The sequence below is a fragment of the Procambarus clarkii genome, chromosome 1 (genome assembly GCF_040958095.1).
Source record: "Procambarus clarkii isolate CNS0578487 chromosome 1, FALCON_Pclarkii_2.0, whole genome shotgun sequence".
Classification (NCBI taxonomy): domain Eukaryota; kingdom Metazoa; phylum Arthropoda; class Malacostraca; order Decapoda; family Cambaridae; genus Procambarus; species Procambarus clarkii.
In genome coordinates, this window is record NC_091150.1 from 52,857,780 (window position 1) to 52,884,684 (window position 26,905).

The 26,905-nt window shown below is 41.3% G+C and overlaps 1 protein-coding gene across 3 annotated transcripts; it reads left to right on the forward strand.

Moving 5' to 3' along the window:
- Positions 1–390: 390 nt before the first annotated feature.
- Positions 391–23,599, forward strand: LOC123747377 (sodium-coupled monocarboxylate transporter 1). Of its 3 annotated transcripts, none has more exons than XM_045729900.2 (12): positions 391–514; positions 4,685–4,933; positions 7,257–7,390; positions 8,505–8,693; positions 9,121–9,275; positions 11,693–11,833; positions 16,053–16,271; positions 17,207–17,325; positions 20,049–20,203; positions 20,345–20,586; positions 21,250–21,350; positions 22,679–23,599. In XM_045729900.2, exons 2-12 carry the CDS (start codon positions 4,687–4,689, stop codon positions 22,843–22,845), a joined length of 1,869 nt encoding a protein of 622 aa, XP_045585856.2. In that variant the 5' UTR covers positions 391–514; positions 4,685–4,686; the 3' UTR covers positions 22,846–23,599. The 3 variants fall into 3 exon arrangements, with proteins under 3 accessions (XP_045585856.2, XP_069166625.1, XP_069166703.1); XM_069310524.1 differs by having other exon boundaries at positions 418–514; positions 4,666–4,933; XM_069310602.1 differs by having other exon boundaries at positions 418–514; positions 4,666–4,933; positions 8,544–8,693.
- Positions 23,600–26,905: the final 3,306 nt, after the last annotated feature.

Sequence of the window (26,905 nt, forward strand, 5' to 3'; positions counted from 1 at the left end):
ATGTTGATCTTTAGCTGTAAATCTTTTAATATCTTTGTGACAAATGATGAAATTCAATGGTTTTTTAAGACTATACCTGTTAACTCGCCAGATGTAGTTGTAAAACAGATCCATGAAGACTGAGATACATATACAACAACTAATTTGGCATATAACATGTTATTGTATGAGATTAATAATGAACATTATGCTCAATTACTGCACTATTCAACTGTAAGAGCTTCAGAACATAAGAGTACAGGCAACTCTTATGTTGTTTTAAGAATACGAATGGGCAAGGCATACAAAAACTCCGACCCGCATGGACTACGTGACGATACATACGTATGCCCGAGTGATGCCAGCTGAACACCGACATAACAAGAAGAACAATGAGTCCCGCAACAAACATTGTTATATTAACACGTGCTAAGCACATGTCTGGTCAGTTTCGTTCCGTCTTCAGACCAGTGAAAACGTAAACCGATTCTCCAGCAGGTCCCTAAGCTGGAGCTAAAGGAACTACTGACACAAAGTAAGTTTTTTTTTCTTTTGCATTGATTAGTAGCTGTGCCATCCGGGGTTTGATCTATAGTAATTTTTCCATTGAAATCACCAGTAGAAATGCAGAGTAGCTTGTTTACATTCATATTATATATATATATATATATATATATATATATATATATATATATATATATATATATATATATATATATATATATATATATATATATATATATTATATATATTAGTATATTTTGGTAGCAGTCTTTTCTGTAGACATATATTATTAAATATGACCGAAAAAGTAAGATTAATAATTCTAACACGAATTTTCTCAATATTTCTTATATTTCTTTTCACTGTTGATGGTAACTGAAAAATCAATTCTCCAAAATTCCTTTTTATTTCTAGTCTGACGCGACACTTGAACGCGTTTTGCAATAACTTATTACATTTTCAAAGACTTTAGTTTACACACACACAACTATAACTAAACAGAGTTTAAACAGCTTCGATTTTATACCTGCATTTGGGTGAGGTGTTATGTTACAACAGTTTTGGATGAGGTGAAAACAAACTTTCAACACAAAACAGAACACAAAACAATGGGTATAATCTGTTGTAAGTTTAAGGGAAGAATGGAAGTAACTGTAAAGGCCCTACTGGCCCATATTTCTTGATGCTTCTATATTGGTGCGGAGTCTTGAGTGGGTAGAATATAGTTGTGCATTAATTGGCTGTTGATTGCTGGTGTCGACTTCTTAATGTGTAGTGCCTCGCAGATATCACGCCGCCTGCTATTGCTGTATCTATCGATGATTTCCGTGTTTTTTGTTAAGACTTCTCTGGTGATGGTCTGGTTGTGGGAAGAGATTATATGTTCCTTAATGAAGCCCTGTTGCTTATGCATCGTTAATCGCCTGGAAAGAGTTGTTGTTGTCTTGCCTATATACTGAATTTTTTTAGGCTTACAGTCCCCAAGTGGGCATTTGAAGGCATAGACGACATTGGTCTCCTTTAAAGCGTTCTGCTTTGTGTTTGGAGAGTTTCTCATGAGTAGATTGGCCGTTTTCTTGGTTTTATAGTAAATCGTCAATTGTATCTTCTGATTTTTGTCTGTAGGGATAACGTTTCTATTAACAATATCTTTCAGGACCCTTTCCTCCATTTTATGAGCTGTGGAAAAGAAGTGCCTCTGCACCTTCTTTTAGTATCCACGGAGAGATTCTGTCAGGCCCAACAGCCTTTGTCACATTCAGCTCCAAAAGATTCCTTTTGATCTCATCACTGGTGGGGTTAAATTCCTCCAAGGTTGCTTGATTTGCCACATTTAGTGCAGGGACCTCTCCTTGTTCTTCTGTGAAGTCCTCCTGGGGTCTCCTGTTGAGTTCTTCACACACCTTGTCATTCTCTGTGTATCTGTTCTCGCTTTTTCTCAGTTTCATCACTTGTTCCTTCACTGCTGTTTCCCTACTGATGTGGCTGTGGAGCAGTTTTGGTTGGGTCTTAGCTTTACTCGCAATGTCATTTTCATACTGTCTCTTTGCTTCTCTCCTCACTCTGAGGTACTCATTCCTAGCCCACTGGTATCTCTCCCTGCTCTCTGGTGTTCTGTTATTCCTGTAGTTTCTCCATGTTCTTTTACTCAATTGCTTCACTACCTTACATTCCTGGTTGAACCGTGGATTTTTCTGTTGTTTTTCGTTTTTCTCCTTTTGGACTGGGATAAACTTATCTGCAGGTTCCTGGCACTTCTGGGTGACGTAATCCATCATATCCTGCACAGTCTTCTCTCTGAGTTCTGTTTCCCATGGTATTCCCCTTAGGAAGTTCCTCATCTCATCATATTTTCCTCTTCGGTAATTTAGTCTTTTCCCTTCCGATCCCATCCTTGGATAGGTTATCCCTACTTCCACCAAATACTCAAATATCAATACACTGTGGTCACCCATTCCTATTGGGGATTCGAATTTGACTACCCTTATTTCTGATTCATTCAATGTGAATATCAGGTCGAGTCTAGCTGGCCCGTCAATGCCTCTCATTCTTGTGGGTTCTCTGACGTGCTGGCTCAGAAAGTTCCTTATTGCCACTTCCAAGAGAATAGCTCTCCATGTATCTTCACCTCCATGTGGGTCCCCATTCTCCCAGTCTATCTTTCCGAGATTGAAATCACCCATGATTAAGAGTCTGGAGCCACTCCTGCAGGCAACAGAAGCTGCTCTCTCTATTATATTATTGGTTGCCATGTTGTTCCTATCAAACTCCTGTTTGGGTCTTCTGTCGTTTAGGGGAGGGTTGTAAATGACTGCCACTATTGTCTTAGGTCCACCCATTGTCATAGTTCCTGTTATGTAATCTCTGAACCCGTCACAGCACGGAATTTCCATCTCATCAAAACTGCAGTCCTTCCTTATCAGCAGGGCTACTCCTCTACCTCCTAGCTCTCCCTTCCCTCTCTTTCCTCACTATATGGCAATCCTTCGGAAACACCGCATCTGTTATGACTCCTGACAATTTTGTTACCGAAAGTAATATTACATCTGGGTTCTCTTCTTGTGCCCTTTCTGCCAGTTCACATGCTTTATTGGTAATCCCATCGATGTTTGAGTACATTACCTTGAAGCTCACTTTCCTATACCCATTTTCACTCTCTTTCCCCACAAGTGTAGGAAGTTGTTGAATGGGCATTGCTACTTGGGTTGGCTCATCCTCCTGTGAGGTAGGTGCAAGTAGTTCAGGGGAAGATGGGGTGAGGGATGGGGGGGGGGGTTAGGTCTTGCCCAGGCTTGCTTGGGTCAGGAAGAATTCCTGGGGGTGGAGGGGCAGGGAGTGCATGGGGTTGGGGGATCAGGGATTGCTCGGGGGTGAGGGCACACCCTCCTGTGGTGTAGTTGACAGGGGTTTGCGGGGAGGTGGGGTGGGGGATGGAGGGCTTAGGTCTTGCCTGGGCATGCTTGGGGCAGGAAGAAGACCAGGGGCTGGGAAGACAAGGGATACTGGGGGTAAGGGGGGGAGGGAGGATTTGGGTGATATGGTGGGCATTGTCCAGGGACAAGGAAGGATATGTGCTGTGGGTAGGATGGGGCATTAAGGGGTGTGAGTTGGGGTGTTGTAGTCCCCTCTGGGGTTCCTGAATTGCTAGAATGGAGTTCCCCACTCCCCTCTGGGATTGCTGGGTTGGAGGCTGAGGTTCCCTGGCTCTCTTCCCTCTCCCTGCACCTTTTCCATGCATCTGCTGCCTTTATTATCTCGTCTCTGGTCATGGTCATGCCTCTCTGAAGGTATACACCTTTGTAATTCCTTGCATTTGTCAGTTTGCTCCTCTTTACTAGGATGTCCTCTTTGATGGCCTCGTTCCTGAATATTACCTTGACACACACACACACACTACCTTATGTGTGTGTGTGTGTGTGTGTGTGCGTATTCACCTAGTTGTATTCACCTAGTTGTGTTTGCGGGGGTTGAGCTTTGCTCTTTCGGCCCGCTTCTCAACTATCAATCAACTGTTTACTAACTACTTTTTTTTCTCCACACCACACACAAACACACACTCACACACACACACACCAAGAAGCAGCCCGTGACAGCTGACTAACTCCCAGGTACTTATTTACAGCTAGGTAACAGGGGCATTCAGCGTGAAAGAAACTTTGCCCATTTGTTTCTGCCTGGTGCGGGAATCGAACCCGCGCCACAGAATTACGAGTCCTGCGCGCTATCCACCAGGCCCCTAGATGTGTGTGTGTGTGTATAAATTTATGCAGCTTTTAAAATCAATTTGAATTGGTATTCATGAGTGATGTGGAATATACAATTTAAAGAAGTTGTTGAAATAAATAAATCAAAATTGCATGATATATCAGAAAAAAATCAGTTGGAGCAACACAAGGATTTAAACAATGGCTCTTTGAAACTAGAAAACCAAGTCTAAACTGGCTGAAAAGGAATAATCCTAAACAAATTTAGATTTTAAACAGTTCGTAGTCCAAAAAGTTTTAGCCACGTTACTGCGTGAATAGAATCTTCCTCTTCACATGGGTCAGGAGGACGGTTCTAGTACTTCCTCCTACATTTAATAATGCCATTTTTTATCTTTCATGTTAATCTTTCAAGCTTTCCTCGTGTACATATGAACGATTTGTTCTGTATATCCAGATATATTAAAATTAAATGCAGGAAAAAGTTTATCTTCTAGAGATGTCTTCGGAAGAGTTAGTGACTACAGCGGAGGATGGAAATCTGTCGGGGCCGACGTTCACGACGGTGGACTACACAGTCTTCAGCCTCATGCTGGCGGCGTCCGTCGGCATCGGTGTGTACAGCGCCCTCAAGGGTCGGGGCAACACCTCCTCGGAGGACTACCTGCTGGGCGGCAGGACCATGTCTCCAGTCCCAGTAGCCTTCTCTCTCCTCGGCGGCGTCATCTCCGCCATATCCATACTGGGTTAGTGGACAGAAATTCTCCTTTGTAATTCACTATGCACTATTTTTTGGCAATTTTTAATTAATGTTCAAGCTATTTTTGTGTAGGCTGTTTCGTTTATCATTATTTATTTGTATTCCTAAGCTTCGGCTTGCTATAAAATAAGTGATATTCCTGATAAGTTTTGTTATGTGTACGGAGGAAATCTAGGTATGTGGGTCTAAAAGTGGAACCATGTGGCCCCTGGTACTCATGTTTGCATTTGTTCCAACTAGGGTGGCTCTAGTTTATATATGCCCTTTGGATGCTCTAGTGACCAAATGTAGAGAACCTTAGGAACACATACACACTATAGAGCTGCCTTGGACCATTTAGTAATGTTACGGCCTCATTTAGCCAGTAACCGGGTTCTTTATTTCAAACACAGTGAATGGGGCCCTTAGTGCCTCTTCTTAGTCGATCCCACCCCGAGTCATTGGAAAGTTTTCAAGAATTGTCAGCAATTATTAATCGTGAAAGGAAAAGGGGGTAAACAATACTAACCAGAACCTTCACTAACTGTACTTCTTAAATATATCTATATACATATGTACATATCACACAACGAGTGTTACTTTCGCACGGGACACTAATACAGTAACGTCAGCAATCTTCCTTTCCTGGCTAGTCCACTTTATCTTCTATTAAACATCACTCACGTTTTATGGTCCTCACACCGGCGAGCTCATCCAACTCAGTAATACATGAGCCTGTCCCACACAGTATCGTCACGGTGTGTAAAACACTACTTCTACTCTCCAGCAACACTCTGGCAGAGGTCACCAGCAACACTTGCAGAATTCTCCAGCAACACACTGGCAGAACTCCACACAGGCTTACAAGAAGCCTTAACAGACTCCGGTACTTCAGTCTCAAAACTATTTGGCCATCACGGGTACGTCGTTCCAATCACTAATACTTCGCAAGTATTACAGACAAATCACTGTCGATACAGATGCGGCCACTCGTTCCCGCTGGAACACGTCTTCAGTTCAGGACTGGCCTGGGTGAACTGATTCCTGCTGACCACGATACTCTCCACATAACTTCTGCGGACTAAAAACGTCATTAGCAAGACGGAAACTACACAGAAATAAAATATGATGGCAGCCTTCCACCGGGGAAGAGAAAATGTAGTCGGGTACACTCAATAGATGGCGTGTACATCGTCATCTCCCTCAAGAAAGGGCGTTGTCATCAACCCACTTCCTAAACGAACTGTGGTCGGTAGTGCTCCACAAATGGCGTGGATATCGTCACACTTCACTCCACAGATGGCGTGGATATCGTCACACTTCACTCCACAGATGGCGTGGATATCGTCACACTTCACTCCACAGATGGCGTGGATATCGTCATAGTATCTAAAATCATTGTAAAACACATTCAGCAAGAACTACCTTGGATCACATACATACTAGAATCATCGTGGAATATACTCGTTAGAGAGAGAGCCAAGGGGTCCAGGTTGAGGACTACTGATATTCTACATGAGTTGTTTTACAAATATGCAGCTGGAAAGAACCTGCGAGGTTCTTTCCACCAGCATATTCGTGAAACATGTCTCATCTACCAACCCGTCCTCTTAAAAAGGACTTCGCTGTTCGCTCGTACGCGCCCTATGGCCAAAAATGGACGTAATATGAAATTAAATCAGCTCACGAAGGTGATGTACTGTTCCGTTTTATGTATGAGTCCTCCGGCTTACTCGGTGAGGTTAGGAGAGGAAACATTCAGTTAACGGTTTTCATGACGGTTTAAAACCTTACAAGAATGTCCTGTCCTCCTAACCTACCAGAGAACCCTTAATTTGCGGTTGTAGAAAAAAATCCAAAATTTATTTTCAATTTTTTTTTCAATTTCAAATTACGTCCATTTTCGGCCGTATGGGCAAACGGTCAAATTCAGATGTAATTTGTAAGAGGACAGGTTGATCAAAATGCATATGTCAGTAAACTCTATCTTGCCTGAGTTATGCAAATAATTGTCAACAAAACCAAAAAAAACTAGCCTAACCTTTCCAAGGGCCTACCTGTTTGTGAAACTATACTATAATACACGATACGTTAATTTTTGCAAGGGAAAAATGTCTTTGATTACACAGTAAGTTTAAATTTAACTGTATAGCATTTAAGATTCCAAAAGATATTGTACCAGCAAATATGAAACCATTTAATCAATGTCAATAATATTACAATCGATCCTAACACAAGCCAACCTATTCTTCCTCACACCTCATACCAATGAGGTTCGTGCCTCCCTCACACTCTCTCTGCCTCATATGTCCCTCACCTCCCTTCTGCAGGAAACCCCTCTGAGGTGTACGCGTTTGGTACACAGATCTGCACCTCCGTCCTGGGGATTATCCTCGGCTGCTTGTTTGTCCACCAAGTGTCGCTGCCCGTCCTCTTCAACCTTAAGCTGGTCTCCATTAATAAGGTATATATATATATATATATATATATATATATATATATATATATATATATATATATATATATATATATATATAAATATATATATATATATATATATATATATATATATATATATGTATATATATATATATATATATATATATATATATATATATATATTATATATATATATATATATATATATATATATATTATTGGTATATTTTGGTAGCAGGCTTTCTTGTAAACATATGTTGTTGAATACTCCCAAAAGAGTTAGATTAATTATTCTAACACGAATCTCCTCAATGTTACTTCACTGTTGAGGGAAGTTGAATAATTAACTCTCCACCGTTCATTTTCACAATTTATTATGGTCTGACGCCTAGGGACGCGTTTCACAAGGCACTCCTTACATTTTCAAATACACATGTACAATGCCCAACCACTTGGACGGTCGGGGATTGAGCGCCGACCTGCATGAAGCGAGACCGTCGCTCTATCGTCCAGCGCAAGTGGTTGGGCAAGTAGATGTGGAGGTGGATGTAGCTAACTGCACACAAGGTTTCGTGAGGTGGTATGGTAAGAGGTAATATATCTGAGACTCATTGCAATGTACGACCGACGAAAGCAAGGCAGGGCCCAGGAGCTGATGCTTAATGTGCAAGCTGTACATATACTTAATGTACATATATTCATGTTAGGCTTATGTCGAGGGCCTTCTACCCAAGGTGGAACTACTGGCAGAAGACCTTCATCAATAATGTAACCCCACAACAAGCTGACTAACTCCTGGGTACCTATCTACTGCTAGGTGAACAAATCTATTAGGTGATAGGAAACTGGCCCTTACATTTCTGTCCGGCCCGGGATTCGAACTCGGAATTCCTGATGGTGCGTCGAGAACGAATCCGACTTTACCGAGAGAGAAAATTATATACACAGTTTTCTGGAAGAACAATCCTCATCAAGGGTTCCTTTGGAGTGAACCCTACATTCGCACGCAATATTGTTTTCAAAATTTATTATTGTTTATATAATACAATTTTCACACACAAAAAACTTATTTATTTATACAATATCCAGTATAAGTCACTCATACAGGATATAGCTTCATTTTGTATCCCCCTCTACAGTACCTAGAGCTCCGTTACAAGTCTCGCCCACTACGGCAGATGGCGTCGGGCGCCCACCTGCTGTATGGCCTCTTCTTAATGGGCCTGGTGCTGTACGCTCCGTCCCTCGCCCTCACCACCGTCACAGGCCTCTCCACCACTGTCTCCGTCGTCGCCATGGGCATCATCTGCACCTTCTACATCACCATCGTGAGTCCTGGGGTTACAACCCAAACATTTATTACATATTGGCATGGCGGTTTGATCAGCCTGTAACGTTGCACTGAGTTTGGGTTTATAAAGTCTCGAGGCCAGTCGTTTCTTTTGTCATTTTCCACTCATTCTTACCTTTCTTTGGCGTCTTATTTAATCTAATGCTTCGAAGGCTCACTGCACCGGAGTGCACATGACAGTCAATGAAGGTTGATTGATGAGACACTAATTCATGGTGCCTCAATTTTCGCTAGGGAGGAGTGGAGGCTGCGGTGCAAACTTTCCTCATGATCCTGGGAGTGAGTCACACAAGACTCAAAATGCCTCAATATTCCCCATGAAGGAGTGGAGGCTGTGGTACAAACTTTCCTCATCTTCCTGGGAGTGAGTCACACAAGACTCATAATGCCTCATTATTCACCAGGGAGGAGTGAAGGCTGTGGTGTACACGGACGTGTTGCAGACCTCCCTCATGTTCCTGGGAGTGTTGGTGGTGGTGGTCATCTGCACTCTTGACCTTGGTGGGGTCGGCGTCGTCTGGGACTCAGCGCTTCAAGGCTCTCGGGTCGAGTTCCTCAAGTGAGTATTAAAGTGCTACTTAATAAGTAAACTTAATTGGGGCAACACCTCAGCATACAAACTGTAAATACAACCTAATTTAAATAAAAGGTTGTTTGATGAATGTATTCAAGTCTCCAGTAGGAAAGATGTATTCCAGACAGTTCTTCTGACCAAGCCTCTAGGCAAGGCAAAGTGTTCTGTAGGCCTAGATTTTATACACACACACACACACACACACACACACACACACACACACACACACACACACACACACACACACACACACACACACACACACACACACACACACACACACACACACACACATATTATATATTATATATATATATATATATATATATATATATATATATATATATATATATATTATTAAATATGACCGAAAAAGTAAGATTAATAATTCTAACACGAATTTTCTCAATCTTTCGTACATTACGCTTCACTGTTGGAGGTAAATCAAAAATCAATTCTCCAAAATTCATTTTTATTTCTAGTCTGACGCGACACGGGCGCGTTTCGTAAAACTTATTACATTTTCAAAGACTTTAGTTCACAAATACACAACTGATTAGAACTTACGTGTCTCCAATTTTATATCTACATTTGAGTGAGGTGGGAGGGGTGATGTGGCATTAACACAAGACAGAACAAGAGGGGATATTAATAGGGTATTAAAAGTATCAACACAAGACAGAACACAAACAATGGGTATTGAATAGAAGTGTTTGTAGAAAGCCTATTGGTCCATATTTCTTGATGCTTCTATATTGGAGCGGAGTCTTGAGGTGGGTAGAATATAGTTGTGCAATAATTGGCTGTTGATTGCTGGTGTTGACTTCTTGATGTGTAGTGCCTCGCAAACGTCAAGCCGCCTGCTATCGCTGTATCTATCGATGATTTCTGTGTTGTTTACTAGGATTTCTCTGGCGATGGTTTGGTTGTGGGAAGAGATTATATGTTCCTTAATGGAGCCCTGTTGCTTATGCAACAGCAACAGGGCTGTTGCAAGAGCCCTGTTGCATAAGCAACAGGGCTCCATTAAGGAACATATAATCTCTTCCCACAACCAAACCATCGCCAGAGAAATCCTAGTAAACAACACAGAAATCATCGATAGATACAGCGATAGCAGGCGGCTTGACGTTTGCGAGGCACTACACATCAAGAAGTCAACACCAGCAATCAACAGCCAATTATTGCACAACTATATTCTACCCACCTCAAGACTCCGCTCCAATATAGAAGCATCAAGAAATATGGACCAATAGGCTTTCTACAAACACTTCTATTCAATACCCATTGTTTGTGTTCTGTCTTGTGTTGATACTTTTAATACCCTATTAATATCCCCTCTTGTTCTGTCTTGTGTTAATGCCACATCACCCCTCCCACCTCACTCAAATGTAGATATAAAATTGGAGATACGTAAGTTCTAATCAGTTGTGTATTTGTGAACTAAAGTCTTTGAAAATGTAATAAGTTTTACGAAACGCGCCCGTGTCGCGTCAGACTAGAAATAAAAATGAATTTTGGAGAATTGATTTTTGATTTACCTCCAACAGTGAAGCGTAATGTACGAAAGATTGAGAAAATTCGTGTTAGAATTATTAATCTTACTTTTTCGGTCATATTTAATAATATATGTCTACAGGAAAGACTGCTACCAAAATATACTAATATATATATATATATATATATATATATATATATATATATATATATATATATATATGCTATAAACGATAAAATGACGATAAAAAAAAATTCGGTTGTATCTACGTAATTTTTGATAATATACGTACTGACAAATGTTCTTAACGAACCTGACAGTAAATATATTTTGTTCATTACAGGTGCATTTCTATCTCAAGAATTTACGCTACGTTCACTATTGACGTTTAGGTAGAGACCTTCATCAAGTTTGATATTAAGTAAAAAAGCTACGACTGTCTAACTACATTCACAGCAGCCTATCCTCGGCCAAACTTCAGAGGATCATAATTACCATTCCTAAATTTGATCGTGACGTGTAACAAAAATCGTAACTTTCTCGAATATAAATAATATTAATGTATATTATTGGTGTGTGTATTGTCAGTTTTTGATTAGTTAGGTTAGGCTATGTTAGATTAGGTGATCTGGTTTTGGTTATAACTATTTTAAACTTTCAGTTCATGGGTGAAGCATTTAGCAGGAAGAGAGTGAAGTCCTGGTGAAGAAATGTTCCATCATAATGCTTGTGAACAATGTTTATGGTTGGATTAACAAGCATTTGACCAATGTTAAGAGGACAGGCTGTTTACAAAGGTGCAGTTCACACATAAGAGGCAGATGAAGCATCTCTTGTCTGAAAGGAAGCAATTGCTCATTATCAGAATAAAACTTTCTCACAGCTTCCTATCTCTTCCTCCCAGCCTGGATCCCAGCCCCTTCATTCGCCACACATTCTGGACAACTATAGCGATGGGCCTCCACTACACTATTTATTTATTTGCCTTCAGTCAGATATCCTTCCAAAGGCTCGTATCTGTCAGCAACGTCCAGACATCAAAAAGGTAAGAATTGAGCTGCTAAAAGCCACTACCAGGAGTTCATAGGTGCTGTATTTCTGTTCTTACAACTGGAAAATAATATACTACAAGCTGTTTAAATTTTCGACTTCATAGCAGTTAAATAAAACATATTACCATCCGGTGTCACTCCTGGTAACGTCAATCTTCACCACATCAAGAAATGTTGGAATAAATATATTCTAATTAACAGATGATATTATTTGGTTATTTTCAATTAACGCCTGCTCTGTATCCATTTTACATACAATCTGTATCCACGGATGGATGGAGCAACAATGGGATACTCTCATAGGAGTGTTATTTGCAAATTTTTACGGGGGGTACCATCGCAGAAATAGTCTTCAGTAGCAATCGAAAAACCAAGCGTATACTGGCGGTATGTCGATGACGTAATAGAAAAAGACCTAGAAGAAATATTTGGTCTAAAATGCCATCTAGAAAGAGAGAGAGTTAGGATTCCGATTCAACCATGAAAATAGTAAAAATAACAATCTACCTTTTCTGGATGTGTTAACAAAAACATAAGCATCTATATGCACCAGCGTATATACTAAGCCTACAAACATAGGATTATGCCTAAACGGTAGGAGTGAGTGTCCCCAAAGATACAAAGCCAATGCTCTCAATGCTCATATTCGTCGAGCCCTTGCCCACTGCTCTGAATGAAGTAACTTGAGTAGGGAGTTGAGAGGATAACACAAGTACTGGTGACCAATTGCTATAGTAACCACAAGATCAACACCTCTCTAAGGCGACACTTGGATCGGATGTACACTCCTCAACCAAGACCAGAAACCAGCACACCTCCAATAAAATTATAATACTAATCAACCAAGCACAGTGAATATAAAAAGAGAAGAAATCCACGCAAAAGATGGCACAGGCATAACTAGCCCATATGTGGAGGCTCTTTGGAACCATTACGAGTACCAATAGGTAATACTGGAGATCTGTAGATGGATGGGGCCTTCATGGTCGCTCGCAGTTTATGGCCCACAGGAGGCTTGGTCGCCAGGTTAACGTGCAAGGCGACGCTTTATACCTGAACAGAACAACCTCGGTAGTTTGGTACCATCAGGATCGTCGTCCTTTTTGAGGAATTGCATTTGTCCGTCTTTGAATTTGCGGTGAAATTCTAGGTCGCTGTATTCTTTCTTCAGTATGGTGAGATCAGTGTAGGAGATCATTGTGTTGGCGTCGACATACTTGGGGTGCGGGTATTTGACGCCTTTCCTCGTGCTGATTGTCTTGTTACATTTGTGGGCCAGTTGTCGTCTGGTGTTTGAGTTGGCATTGAACTTGCTGGACGTAATGTAAAGAACATAGCAGGGACTTTTGTTTTCGTCGTCGTCGTCGATCGCAAGGCTACTCTTGTCGACGTCGGTGGTGGTTTTGGAGAGTCTCCTGGTGTCGGTTGAGTGAGGTTCGGGTTGTCCGTCGCCTTCTTCGAATGTGATGTCTTCATTGGCAGGGGCAGCCAGGGTGGGTGGCGTCCCTGTTACCGGATTGGTTGTGGGGCGTCTTGCGGGGTCGGACGCCGGCCGGCAGCAGCTGGGAGGTCACCTGGTACCCCTCACCGTCGGTTGTCCATTTGCGGTGAGACGCCGGTTGATGGTGTGGACGTATAGGTTAACGTCGTTGCCCAACAGTATGTTGGCGAGGTGTAGAAGTACCGATGGCAGGGTGTGTTGGTGGTAGCTGCGGGCTTGGTTGGTGGTAATGAGGTGCTGCGGAGGCGAGGGACCAGGCGGTGTTGAGGTAGCAGCAGCTTGCCCATGTGTGTTCTCAAGCAAGGCCGGGAAATCAGACGTAGGCATGTTGGCTAGCTGAGGTGAGGTGGTGGTAGTGTGTGCTCAGGGCACACTGCAGTGTACACTGAGTACACTGCTGAGTAGCAGCGTCGATGGAGAAGAGAAGAGAAGGTGAACACTGTGGGGTGTTTCTTTTTTGCTTTCACGACTGCAATGCGTACGTCGCCAAGGTACATGTGGCAGACGCTTCACGAAGCTGTCGGAATTTGCAGAATAGAAAATACGAGAGCAACCGTACAGGGCCTGGGAGCAATGTCGAGTTAGAGTCCTTGAGAATCTCTTCTCAGACTAGCCTCACCTGGTCCTGCTCCACGTTGATCGTTGGAATCTCCTCAATGATTTAACACTTTAAGGGACTCCTAGGGGTCCTCATCATATTTATAGTTTGTGACTTATAGGCAACTCGGTGTTGAAGACACCTAGAGCTGAAGGCTTCAGTATTTGATTGACAGTATTCAGAAGTGGTTCAACGGAAACACCGCATAAAACTTAACAGTAGTATATTTACTAACTTAACCACTAATACACAGGGTGCTTGATTTACTTTAGATTGGCGTCAGCAAAGCTATGGTTATATTAGCGAGACTCTTGATGTCTGGCTAAACGACTCGTATCCACTCGTGGAGAAACACCTAACTTAACACAGTTGACAGCCAATCATTAACACGGCAACCTAACTGCCGGTATGCAAAGGGATCACAAGAGTTCCAGCCGGATACTCGGTAATGATGATATGCAATAAATCAACAACTACACTGTCAATGGGACAGGCAATAACATGCACAATAATATTATCACACAATAACTAAATGTGTGGTGTATGTGAAGCTCACATTCACAGACTAGTGAAATGCAGTGATACCACACAGATAAACACGCATACACCGTCGATTCACCTATGACCTGTGACAGGTATGAGAAGGTGAGAACTGTGGTTGATCCCTCAGATCAACACAGACACAATAAAACAATGACAAAATCTTGTACTTACAGATAGGTACCTTTTTCTTACTCAGGCACATTTATACAAGCACTCGTAGGTGGCCTGACAGCTGGTTTCGCTCGTAGACACGGAGGGTACTTGCAGTAGGCCGGGCTGTATGCTTAACAGACACACGCGCACCCACTGGCACTGGCGATGAGCAAGGTGGTGACGTCACGTAGTAGTGTGAGGGCGGCGGCGGGCGTTCGAGGCACAGAAGTACAGAGGTACTGGGGTACTGGGTACTGAGGTGCACGCTCGGGACGAGTGGCGGCGGCTGTGGTACCATGCAGGTACACTTGTGGTAAAGTCACACACAGGTTACTTAGGCGGCGGCACTGCCTTAGTTCACTCTTAAGTCACTCACAACGATCTTTGTCACCAGGAGTTACCTGATACCAGTCTGTTTCGCTCTGGAGATTTGTCACTTTAGGCTTCTGATTAATATATTCACACCCGTGATTCTGGGCGAGTGTATCGTATAATCTTCAGATGCTGAGTTAACTTGACGGTGAGGAATAGACGGTGTTCAGTCTATTGGCCGGTAGAACAGAACACGTCCACTTTGCTAGAGATCCCTCACAAGAATGCCTGAAGCTCAGGTCGTCTTGTGGCACACACAAGGGGATTACAATTTGACCAATGACATTGCAGCAAATGAGCGGGAACCAATCATATTAGCTCGTTCGATGAGCAGTAGCAGGAGTGACGTCATGAACACGTCACGATCACGTCATAGCTGTTATTTTCCATCGCGCCGGTTGACCCCAGAGGTCAGACGCTGCTAGCGTCTCCCCTCTCCCACGCTCCACCACCGGTGTACTCACTGACCCTTTGGTGGCAAGTATGCTTAACTCCCTGTATCTACTTCCTGCCTGGACATACGGCGGCCTCCATATTATGAAAGTGTTCCTGGTTAAGTGGGCATTCTGGAGATACCCAACACGTCAGGTCACTATCCAGGGTTAACAGAAATAGGACCTTGTGCACAAGATCGGTGCACTGTGCACAGCAATGAGCCATTCCAGTCAACTGTGGGAGAATCTTGAGAGACACTCTCTCACAAACACCTTCTCACCTGGATGTCAGCCGGTGAGACATTTCCGATGGTAGAGACCTTTTCGAAGATCTCAGTCGTGGTGAAAATGAGGTCCTCTCGGAGGCAAATACTTTTTAATATCTAATATAAAAGTAAAGAAACATCTATTAAAAACTATCTTAATATGTATATATTCATCAATATTGATTTATATTACAATAATCGTACTTATTTGTCATCATTTTACTACGACCATTACTAAATTAACCTTTGATCCAATTCTTCATCTTTTAAGGCATTTTAAGTAAAAAAAAATACAAATCGTCCAGAATATTTTTATTTATGGATTTTCAACTTTCAATATCTCAGGCTGTGCCTTGTCTTTGCCGTGGGGCTGAGTCTGTTGTATTTGCTGTATTTCTTCTCTGGTATGGTCGCCTACGCCGTCTACAGAGATTGCGATCCCTTCTCCTCCGGCAAGATCAACAAATTTGACCAGATTTTACCCTTTATGGTTATAGACAAGTTGAACCATCTCACTGGGTTGTCTGGAATTTTCGTTGTAGCTGTGTATGGGGGAGTTTTGAGGTAAGCTTACTCTCTCCTTCATTTAGCTCTACCTGTGTGTGTGTGTGTGTGTGTGTGTGTGTGTGTGTGTGTGTGTGTGTGTGTGTGTTTCTGTGTGTACTCCCCTAGTTGTACTCACCTAGTTGTACTTGCGGGGGTTGAGCTCTGGCTCTTTGGTCCCGCCTCTCAACCGTCAATCAACAGGTGTACAGGTTCCTGAGCCTATTGGGCTCTATCATATCTACACTTGACACGCGCACACGCTCACTTGTGTGCGCGTGTGTGTGTCTGCGTGCGCGCATGTACTCACCTAATTGTGTTTGCGGGGGTTGAGCTCTGCCTCTTTGGTCCCGCCTCTCAACCGTCAGTCAACAAGTGTACAGATTCCTGAGCCTATTGGGGTCTATAATATCTACACTTGAAACTGTGTATGGAGTCGGCCTCCACCACATCACTTCCTAATGCATTCCATTTGTCAATCACTCTGACACTAAAAAAGTTCTTTCTAATATCTCTGTGGCTCATTTGGGCACTCAGTTTCCACCTGTGTCCCCTTGTGCGTGTGCCCCTTGTGTTAAATAGCCTGTCTTTATCTACCCTATCAATTCCCTTCAGAATCTTGAACTTGGTGATCATGTCCCCCCTAACTCTTCTGTCTTCCAGCGAAGTAAGGTTTAATTCCCGTAGTCTCTTCTCGTAGCTCATACCTCTCAGCTCGGGTACTAGTCTGGTGGCAAACCTTTGAACCTTTTCCAGTTTAGTTTTATCCTTGAGTAGATATGGACTCCATGCTGGGGCTGCATACTCCAGGATTGGCCTGAACCGTGTGTGTGTCTGCGTGTGCGCGTGTGTGTGAATTTGCTCTTTATATACTTTAATAAGTTGAATTTGATTAAAATTTTATAATTATTTGCAATAAAGCAGGTAGCATTCTCATACCATCAACCCTTTCCCAGTTCTGTGTCCAGCGCAGCGAACTCGGTGGCTTGTCTCCTTTGGGAGGACTTCTTGAAGGAACGGAGCTGCTTCAGGGACCTGAGCAACGAGGGCGCCACTAAAGCCTTGAAAATCATCTGTAATTATTTCCTATGTATATGCTCCCAAACGTAGTAAATCAATTAATATATATGTATGTGTTACGGCCTTCTTGAGCCTGTAACAAGATTTTTTCTGCTTATGAGGCCTTAGAGCCTCATCTACTATGTTCCCATCCCAAGTAAGTTATCAAGAATTGACGGTGGCAAGTAATTGTGCAAGGAATAATGGGGATAAACAAGACTAAATAACACCTTTCCAATATATTATCTATTTCATATAACTACACATATGTACACAGTGTCTTTTTCACACAGGACACTTAATATATCTGCAGTGTTCTTCAAATCCCAGTGAGTCCACCATCTTCAAGTATAATTCATCCACTTCCAATAGCCTTAACACTGGCGAGTTCACCTTACTGAACATAGGCCAGTCCCACACCGTATCGTCACGATGTCCAAATACCCCACGTCTGCTCTCCAGAAACACAATGGCAGAGGGCTTCAGCAACACGCTGACAGGGGCCACCAATCCCTGTGGAGATCTGCCCTGGGCCCTGGAGATCCAGGGGTCTCCACTAACACTGGCAGAAGTCTGACTACAAACTAGCAGCACTTCTCAAAAGACAGCCAATATTGTCGTTTTGTAACTCCTCTTGGGCAAATCCTGTGTACGTCAATCCACACAATCACTTCACAAATACATAAGCCAACACACTGTCTACTACTGATGGCAGCCACTTGTCCTCACATTGACAAGTCAGGAGTTCTAAATTGCTCAAAATGAACTCCCTTTCCAAAGCGCAGTAGACCCTCCACGTCACCTCTGTGGATATAATAGTCATTAGACACACAGAAAGTATAGGACACACATAGGATGGCAGCCTTTTACAGGGGAACTGAAAAAAAAAAAAAAAAAAAAAAAAAAAAAAAAAAATATATATATATATATATATATATATATATATATATATATATATATATATATATATATATATATTACTAAATGTGACCGAAAAAGTAAGATTAATAATTCTAACACGAATATTCTCAATATTTCTTATGTTTCTTTTCACTGTCGATGGTAATTGAAACATCAATTCTCCAAAATTCATTTTTATTTCTAGTCTGACGCGACACTTGAACGCGTTTTGTAATAACTTATTACATTTTCAAAGACTTTAATTTACACACACACAACTGTAACCTGCAAACATTAAACAGAGTTCTACTATGCTATAATTTAAACAACTTTCATCTTATATACCCGAATTTGGGTGAGGTGATATGTTACAACAGTTTTGGATGAGGTGAACAAAACTTTCAGCACAAGATAGAGCAAACTTTCAACACAAGACAGAACACGAAACAATGGGTATAAATAGGGTAAATTAAAGGGGAGAATGGAAGTAACTGCAAAGGGCCTATTGGCCCATATTTCCTGATACTTCTATATTGGTGTGGAGTCTTGAAGTGGGTAGAATATAGTTGTGAATTAATTGGGTGTTGATTGCTGGTGTTGACTTCTTGATGTGTAGTGCCTCGCAGATGTCAAGCCGCCTGCTTTCGCTGTATCTATCGATGATTTCTGTGTTGTTAGGATTTCTCTGGTGATGGTCTGGTTGTGGGAAGAGATTTTATGTTCCTTAATGGAGCCCTATTGCTTATGCATCGTTAATCGCCTGGAAAGAGATGTTGTTGTCTTGCCTATATACTGAGTTCTTTGAGGCTTACATTCATCAAGTGGGCATTTCAAGGCATAGACGACATTGGTCTCTTTTAAAGCGTTCTGCTTTGTGTCTGGAGAGTTTCTCATGAGTAGGTTTGCCGTTTTTTTGGTTTTATAGTAAATCGTCAATTGTATCGTCTGATTTTTGTCTGTAGCGATAACGTTCCTATCAACAATATCTTTCAGGGCCCTTTCCTCCGTTTTATGAGCTGTGGAAAAGAAATACCTGAAAAATAGTCTAATAGGGGGTAAAGGTGTTGTGTTAGTTGTCTCTTCAGAGGTTGCATGGTGTTTCACCTTCCTTCTTATGATGTCTTCAACGAAACCATTGGAGAAGCCGTTGTTGACTAGGACCTGCCTTACCCTACAGAGTTCTTCATCGACTTGCTTCCATCCTGAGCTGTGGCTGAGAGCACGATCGACATAAGCGTTAACAACACTCCTCTTGTACCTGTCTGGGCAGTCACGGTTGGCATTGAGGCACATTCCTATGTTTGTTTCCTTAGTGTAGACTGCAGTGTGGAAACCTTCGCTCCTTTCCATGACTGTTACATCTAGAGAGGGCAGCTTCCCATCCTTCTCCATCTCGTAAGTGAAACGCAACACAGAATTCCGAAATTTATTACTAAATGCGTTCAAGTGTCGCGTCAGACTAGAAATAAAAATGAATTTTGGAGAACTAATTTTTCAATTACCATCGACAGTGAAAAGAAATATTGAGAAAATTCGTGTTAGAATTATTACTCTTACTTTTTCGGTCATATTTAGTAATATATGTTTACAAGAAAGACTGCTACTAAAATATACTAATATATATATATTAGGATGACATTAGGATATATATTTAACTTAGGATGACATTTCTTACAAATTAATAAATAAAAAATAAACACAGTAAGAATAACTTAAATGTTTTGCAATATTAAATAAAATAACTTCACGGTAACGAGTTTGTGTTTGACTAAAGGTTGAATATATGAATGCAATAATCTTACGAGAACAATAGAAAACTAATTACTATTTTCGTGACAGCGTTAGGGGCTGGAGTGATTGGCACTTGCATGGGGCTTCTGGTTGGGCAGCTGGGAGGCGTCCTCAAGGTTGTCACCAACATCAGCGGGGTCATCACTGGTCCTATAAATGGCATTTACATTGCTGGGATGTGCACGCCGTGGGTCAACACCAAGGTAATATCATGCAATATCAACTCAAATTTATCCCATATATGCATTAGCATACAAGTACACATATTGTGGTAAATATTCTGATGTATATATATATTAGATTTATTACACGAAATTGCTGTTTAACTCATAACGCATGACCAGGGGGCCGTGGTGGGAAGCCTGACAGCGTTCATCTTCTCCGCGTGGATCTCAGTTGGCAATTACTTGTATAGTGAAGGCGAGGCGGGCGTCCTGCCGCTGTCCACGGCGGGATGCCCTGAGTCTCCGGCTCCTCCCTACGACACCGTCTACCTCAGCAACACCTCAGAGACAGGCACACTGCTCTATGACACACTGGTCATATCAACACTCGCAGAGCCTTCACCGACAGCCAGCGTTCATGGGTCTGTATCATGTAGCATATAATGATTTTACTTTAGAATTCAAATTCCTAAATTATTAAATGTTAGCAAGTCTTTTGTAAATCGTCGAAGTGCTCATATATACAGCCCCAAAAAATTAATTCAACTCTATTCCCAGTTTCAAGTTTTATGTTATTTAAGGTTTTATGGCATTGATGAAGATCTTATCGTCTCCTGACATTAGTGTTTATAATATAAAAAATGTCACGAGCATATACAGCAGAGATTGTAATTGTGTGTATACCTTCATGTCGTTGTTGACCCTAACCTAACGTGTCTTCAGACTGTCATTGAGGCTAACCTAGCTATAGATCGTTAATGTACCAAACATATCCACGCTTCAGGTCGCCAGTGAGGCTAACATATCCAGGCTTCAGGTCGCCAGAGAGGCTAACATATCCAGGCTTCAGGTCGTCAGTGAGGCTAACATATCTAAGCATCAGGTCGTTAATCAACCGAACATTCCCAAGCTTCAGGTCGTTAATCAACCTAACATACCCAAGCTTAAGGTACCCTCCCCCCCCTCCCAATAAACCAAATCTAATGAATCTTAAAGTTGGTTATGAACCTCAACTAGCACCAGGTTGTCACTGATCCCAACCTGGGGTTCACGACGTCTCTGAACCTACTCTAAACCATCTCCAGGTCGCCGAAGTACTCACTCTACGACATATCTTACTCCTACACTGGAGTGATGGCCATCTTCATCACTCTTGTGATCAGCAACGTCGTGTCATTCTGTACAGGTGAGACTTCTTGCCTTGTTTGCTCTCAGTATTTCGTCTCAAGACACTTATAAAGACTGTGTTGGACGGACTCCGTTGTATTCATATATATATTGTGTTGTGTCATCGTGAATGGGAGTCAGTCCAAGATTGCTCCATTTCCAATCACCTGGGCTGTGAATTGCTCCATTTATTCACGTATTACTATTAAGAACAGTGATTGGCAGGTTGTAACCATGTGCCCTGATACCAGGAGACCAAGTACCATGTGGCCTGGCACCATGAAACCAGGTACCATGTGACCTGGTACTATGTGACCTGTACCATGTGACCTGGTACCATGAGACCAAGTACCATATGACATGATAACATGTGACCTGTACCATGGGACCTGGTACCATAAGACCAGGTACCATGTGACCAGGTACCATGTGGCCTGGTACCATGTGACCTGGTACCATGTGAAATGGTACCATGTGACCTGATACCATGAGACCAGGTACCATGAGACCTGGTACCATGAGACCTGGTACCATGAGACTAGGTACCATGTGACCTGGTACCATGAGACCTGGTACCATGAGACCTGGTACCATGAGACCAGGTACCATGTGACCTGGTACCATGAGACCAGGTACCATGAGACCTGGTACCATGAGACATGGTACCATGTGACCAGGTACCATGAGACCAGGTACCATGAGACCAGGTACCATGTGACCTGGTACCATGAGACATGGTACCATGAGACCAGGTACCATGTGACCATGTTCAATGTGACCTAATACCATGAGATCAAACATATTGGCCTTCTGCTGTTAGTAGCCCACCTGAACAATCTAATCAAACAACTCAAACACTTAAACATTTGTGCTTCTGCTTCATTCGTTTCCAACACATTTCTCTACATATTAAACCAACACGCTATTTTTCTCCGATAAATTATTCAGCATTTAGCCAATAAATAATAGCTTTTCATGCTATTTTCCCCGTAACTTTTTTTTACAAACCCAGTAGCTTTTCATGCTATTTTCCCAGTAACTTTTTTTTACAAACCCAGTAGCTTTTCACGCTATTTTCCCAGTAACTTTTTTTTACAAACCAAGTAGCTTTTCATGCTATTTTCCCAGTAATTTTTTTTTACAAACCCAGTAGCTTTTCATGCGTTTTTCCCAGTAACTTTTTTTTTACAAACCCAGTAGCTTTTCACGCTATTTTCCTTCAAGTATCTCCAGGAAGAAAGCACTTCATGGATAAGATATTTTCAAGGAGAGGATCGGAAGCCCTTGAAATATCTATACATAGGAAGAACTATAGAAGTCTTTAACTCTCGTTGTCGCCATTTTCAGGTCCGCTCAGCCCCAGCAGTCTGGCCGCAGGGGTAGTGAACCCTACCTGTGGGCGACTGCACAAGTGGTTGTGGAAGATCTTTCGGGGCCCCGAGACGGCAGCCAGCGACAGCCATGAAAGCAAGGGAGGAAATGACAAGCTGGAAATCTTAACTTTGGTGGAATAAAATGGGTTGATAAGACGCAGGAGTTAAGAGATAGGGAGCAGCTTATTCTCATTCTTAGCAGCTGCAGCAATGCTCTTGAGGGAGGAGACTAGGGTCAAAATGATGCCTAGGATAAGAGGGGTAGGAGGGGGGGGGTGACGCAGCTGCCTTATCAGATCATCTGATCAGTTGTTACTTTGTAACACACATCCTGTGATCAGTTGTCACGTAACAACACACATCCACTGATCAGTTGTCACGTAGCAACACACATCCACTGATCAGGTGTCACGTAGCAACACACATACACTGATCAGTTGTCACGTAGCAACACACATCCACTGATCAGTTGTCACGTAGCAACACACATACACTGATCAGTTGTCACGTAGCAACACACATACACTGATCAGTTGTCACGTAGCAACACACATACACTGATCAGTTGTCACGTAGCAACACATATACACCTATCAGTTGTCACGTAGCAACACACATACACTGATCAGTTGTCACGTAGCAACACACATACACTGATCAGCTGTCACGTAGCAACACACATCCACTGATCAGTTGTCACATAGCAACACACATCCACTGATCAGTTGTCACGCAGAAACACACATCCTCTCACAAGTTGTCATGCTGCTATATATCAAAGAGACGTAATGAATTTAAGTATGTTTTGTATTTGTTTATCATACTATTCTCCATATATTTTCATTATGGTCTTTATATATGCTAATTTTGTGTTCATTAAAGGAAAAACAACGCCGATGTCATTTCATTCGTGTCAGTTCAGCAACATTCCCTTATAATGGTGTGACTTTGGCTTGTAGTTGATGACCTGAAGTAACTGTTGTTGATGACCTGAAGTAACTGTTGTTGATGACCTGAAGTAACTGTTGTTGATGACCTGAGGTAACTGTTATTGATGACCTTCAGTAACTGTTGTTGATGACCTGAAGTAACTGTTGTTGATGACATGCAGTTACTGCTGTTGATGACCTGAGATAACTGTTGTTGATGACCTGAAGGCACCTCAGCTGCAGTAGAGTTACTCAGGCCTATACTGACCAACCTGCAAGTATACCTTGAGCCCTGAACAGACTGATTTCTCTCAATACTTGAAGAAGCTGGGTATATCTCTCGATGATAAATCCCATCCTTGCAGTGTTTCAGAGTATTTTAGGGTTTAACCCACAAATTTAGAACCCTAGTGGCTCAGTGGTAACGTACTCACCCTGCGCCTCGCGAGCAATTTCGTCTGGGTTCGATGCCTTTTCAGGGAAGATTGACCGGACGCCAACCCCTAACTATTCCCTCCCCCCCCCAGGCAATGTTGACTCAGCAGTGAAGGGAAGGGAACTATCAGGGAAAAGTTTGTTGTTAACCTGGTTGTTAATCGATTGGCGGGTCCAGTTCCAGGGAAAATTAGTAGAGCAAGGCTTACCATGGGAAGGGAAACCTTTCAGCTTGCTAGCAGGAGTCAGGAGCCTTGAGTCCTTCACCCACCTAGTGAGGAGAAACTGACTCGTGGGAGTTATTTATTTAGCAAATTTACATAAATGAATTCTAATTTTTAATTTATATATAATTTATATAGTGATTTATTTCTTACGTGTATTTCGGTAGCGGACTGTATGATGTTAAAGTGGTCTGTATGATTTAAATTCCTACAAATCATTTCCTACACCAGCTGGGTTTATTATTTATATATATAATATATCAATCAAAATTATTAATTGGTAGACATTCACTACAATGTTACTAGGTGTTAAGACTACACAGATTAGTAAACAAATGGGGAAGCCTTATCTGTATGGTAGTTTTTGGCCTTGACGACCAGATATGATGCGGATCATAACACAAACTAACACTCCTTGTAGGTGAAGCTTCCCATGTCACTTATTGTACCTGGTAATTGTTATTAATTCTTCTTCCCTTCAATTTCACCCGTCAAAGGGCACTCATAATAATAATCGTAACCTATTTATGACAGTTATATCGGGAAATATTGTAATTTATTAGATAAAATTTAATTAATAATTACCCAGGAAACAATTTAAGGTTGCCACAACGTATCTGTAAAGTGTTTGAAAGCAGTGGCAACGTTTGTGTTCACGTATTAGATACGTAATTTTGTGACTATGTAAATACGTGTCCAAAACGCGCTGCACGAAAAGTTGGCAAAAAAAATTGAAATCTTGTGGCAACCTTAAATGTTAAATAAACGTAGTTTTTGTTATTGCTGTTATATATATATATATATATATATATATATATATATATATATATATATATATATATATATATATATATATATATATATATGTCGTACCTAGTAGCCAGAACGCACTTCTCAGCCTACTATGCAAGGCCCGATTTGCCTAATAAGCCAAGTTTTCATGAATTAATTGTTTTCCGACTACCTAACCTACCTAACCTAACCTAACCTAACTTTTTCGGCTACCTAACTTAACCTAACCTATAAAGATAGGTTAGGTTAGGTTAGGTAGGGTTGGTTAGGTTCGGTCATATATCTACGTTAATTTTAACTCCAATAAAAAAAAATGACCTCATATAGAATGAAATGGGTAGCTTTATCATTTCATAAGAAAAAAATTAGAGAAAATATATTACTTCAGGAAAACTTGGCTTATTAGGCAAATCGGGCCATGCATAGTAGGCTGAGAAGTGCGTTCTGGCTACTAGGTACGACATATATATATATATATATATATATATATATATATATATGTCGTACCTAGTAGCCAGAACTCACTTTTCAGCCTACAATGCAAGGCCCGATTTGCCTAATAAGCCAAGTTTTCATGAATTAATATATTTTCTCTAATTTTTTTCTTATGAAATGATAAAGCAACCCATTTCATTATGTAAGAGGTCAATTTTTTTTTATTGGAGTTAAAATTAACGTAGATATATGACCGAACCTAATCAACCCTACCTAACCTAACCTAACCTATCTCTATAGGTTAGGTTAGGTTAGGTAGCCGAAAAAGTTAGGTTAGGTTAGGTTAGGTAGGTTAGGTAGTCGAAAAGCAATTAATTCATGAAAACTTGGCTTATTAGGTAAATCGGGCCGTGCATAGTAGGCTCAGAAGTGAGTTCTGGCTACTAGGTACGACATATATATATATATATATATATATATATATATATATATATATATATATATATATATATATATATATATATATATATATATATATATATATATATATATATATATATATATATATATATATATATATATGTTTCATTGAATATGACCGCATATTCTGTATTTATTATTTTCTGGTTTAGGGCTTCTATCCCTCTAACTATTTTCTTAGCATCAGGGCTTAATTGGAATAGGAGTTCTCCAAAACTCATTTTCGTACTTTTAAGGTGAAGAAAAGAGGTGATTTACTATAGAGTGTATTACACTTATTTGTATAATTTGCACGACGTTTCGAACCTCCATGGTTCATTCTCAAGTGAACAATCTTACAATACTAGTTGATTTTATACCCGCATTAGGTCAGGTGATAATACAATGAAGGAGAAAAACATGGGGGGATACATAAGGGATAAACATGCCATGCCATCTTCAATCTGGTGCCCCTAGGAATCACATGAGACAAGCCCATGACATTACTCTAACAAGAGAAATGTTGAACAAGAATACTTGCATAATAGATAAAACCCAAGATTCAAGAAGATTACAAATTCTTGAGGCAATTCACATAAGAATAGAGCGACCTACCATGAACACCCAAATCACGGAACTATTTACTCTACCCACCATGAGAGTAAGGACAAGACAAGAACATATCGATGCCAACACAGAAGACAATGTCCAACATAACAGGCCAATTACACTGGATTAATCTTTGTGTTTAGATAGGAGATGCCTCGTATGGGCCAATAAGCCTTCTGCAGCCCCTATGTTTATCCCTTATGTATCCCCCCATGTTTTTCACCTTCATTGTATTATCACCTGACCTAATGCGGGTATAAAATCAACTAGTATTGTAAGATTGTTCACTTGAGAATGAACCATGGAGGTTCGAAACGT

Coding starts and splice junctions, on each gene's coding strand:
- LOC123747377 (XM_045729900.2), top strand. CDS start 4,687: ATGTCTTCGGAAGAGTTAGTGACTACAGCGGAGGATGGAAATCTGTCG. Junction 20,204..20,344: donor CGCCGTGGGTCAACACCAAG/GTAATATCATGC, acceptor ACGCATGACCAG/GGGGCCGTGGTGGGAAGCCT. Junction 21,351..22,678: donor CGTCGTGTCATTCTGTACAG/GTGAGACTTCTT, acceptor CGCCATTTTCAG/GTCCGCTCAGCCCCAGCAGT.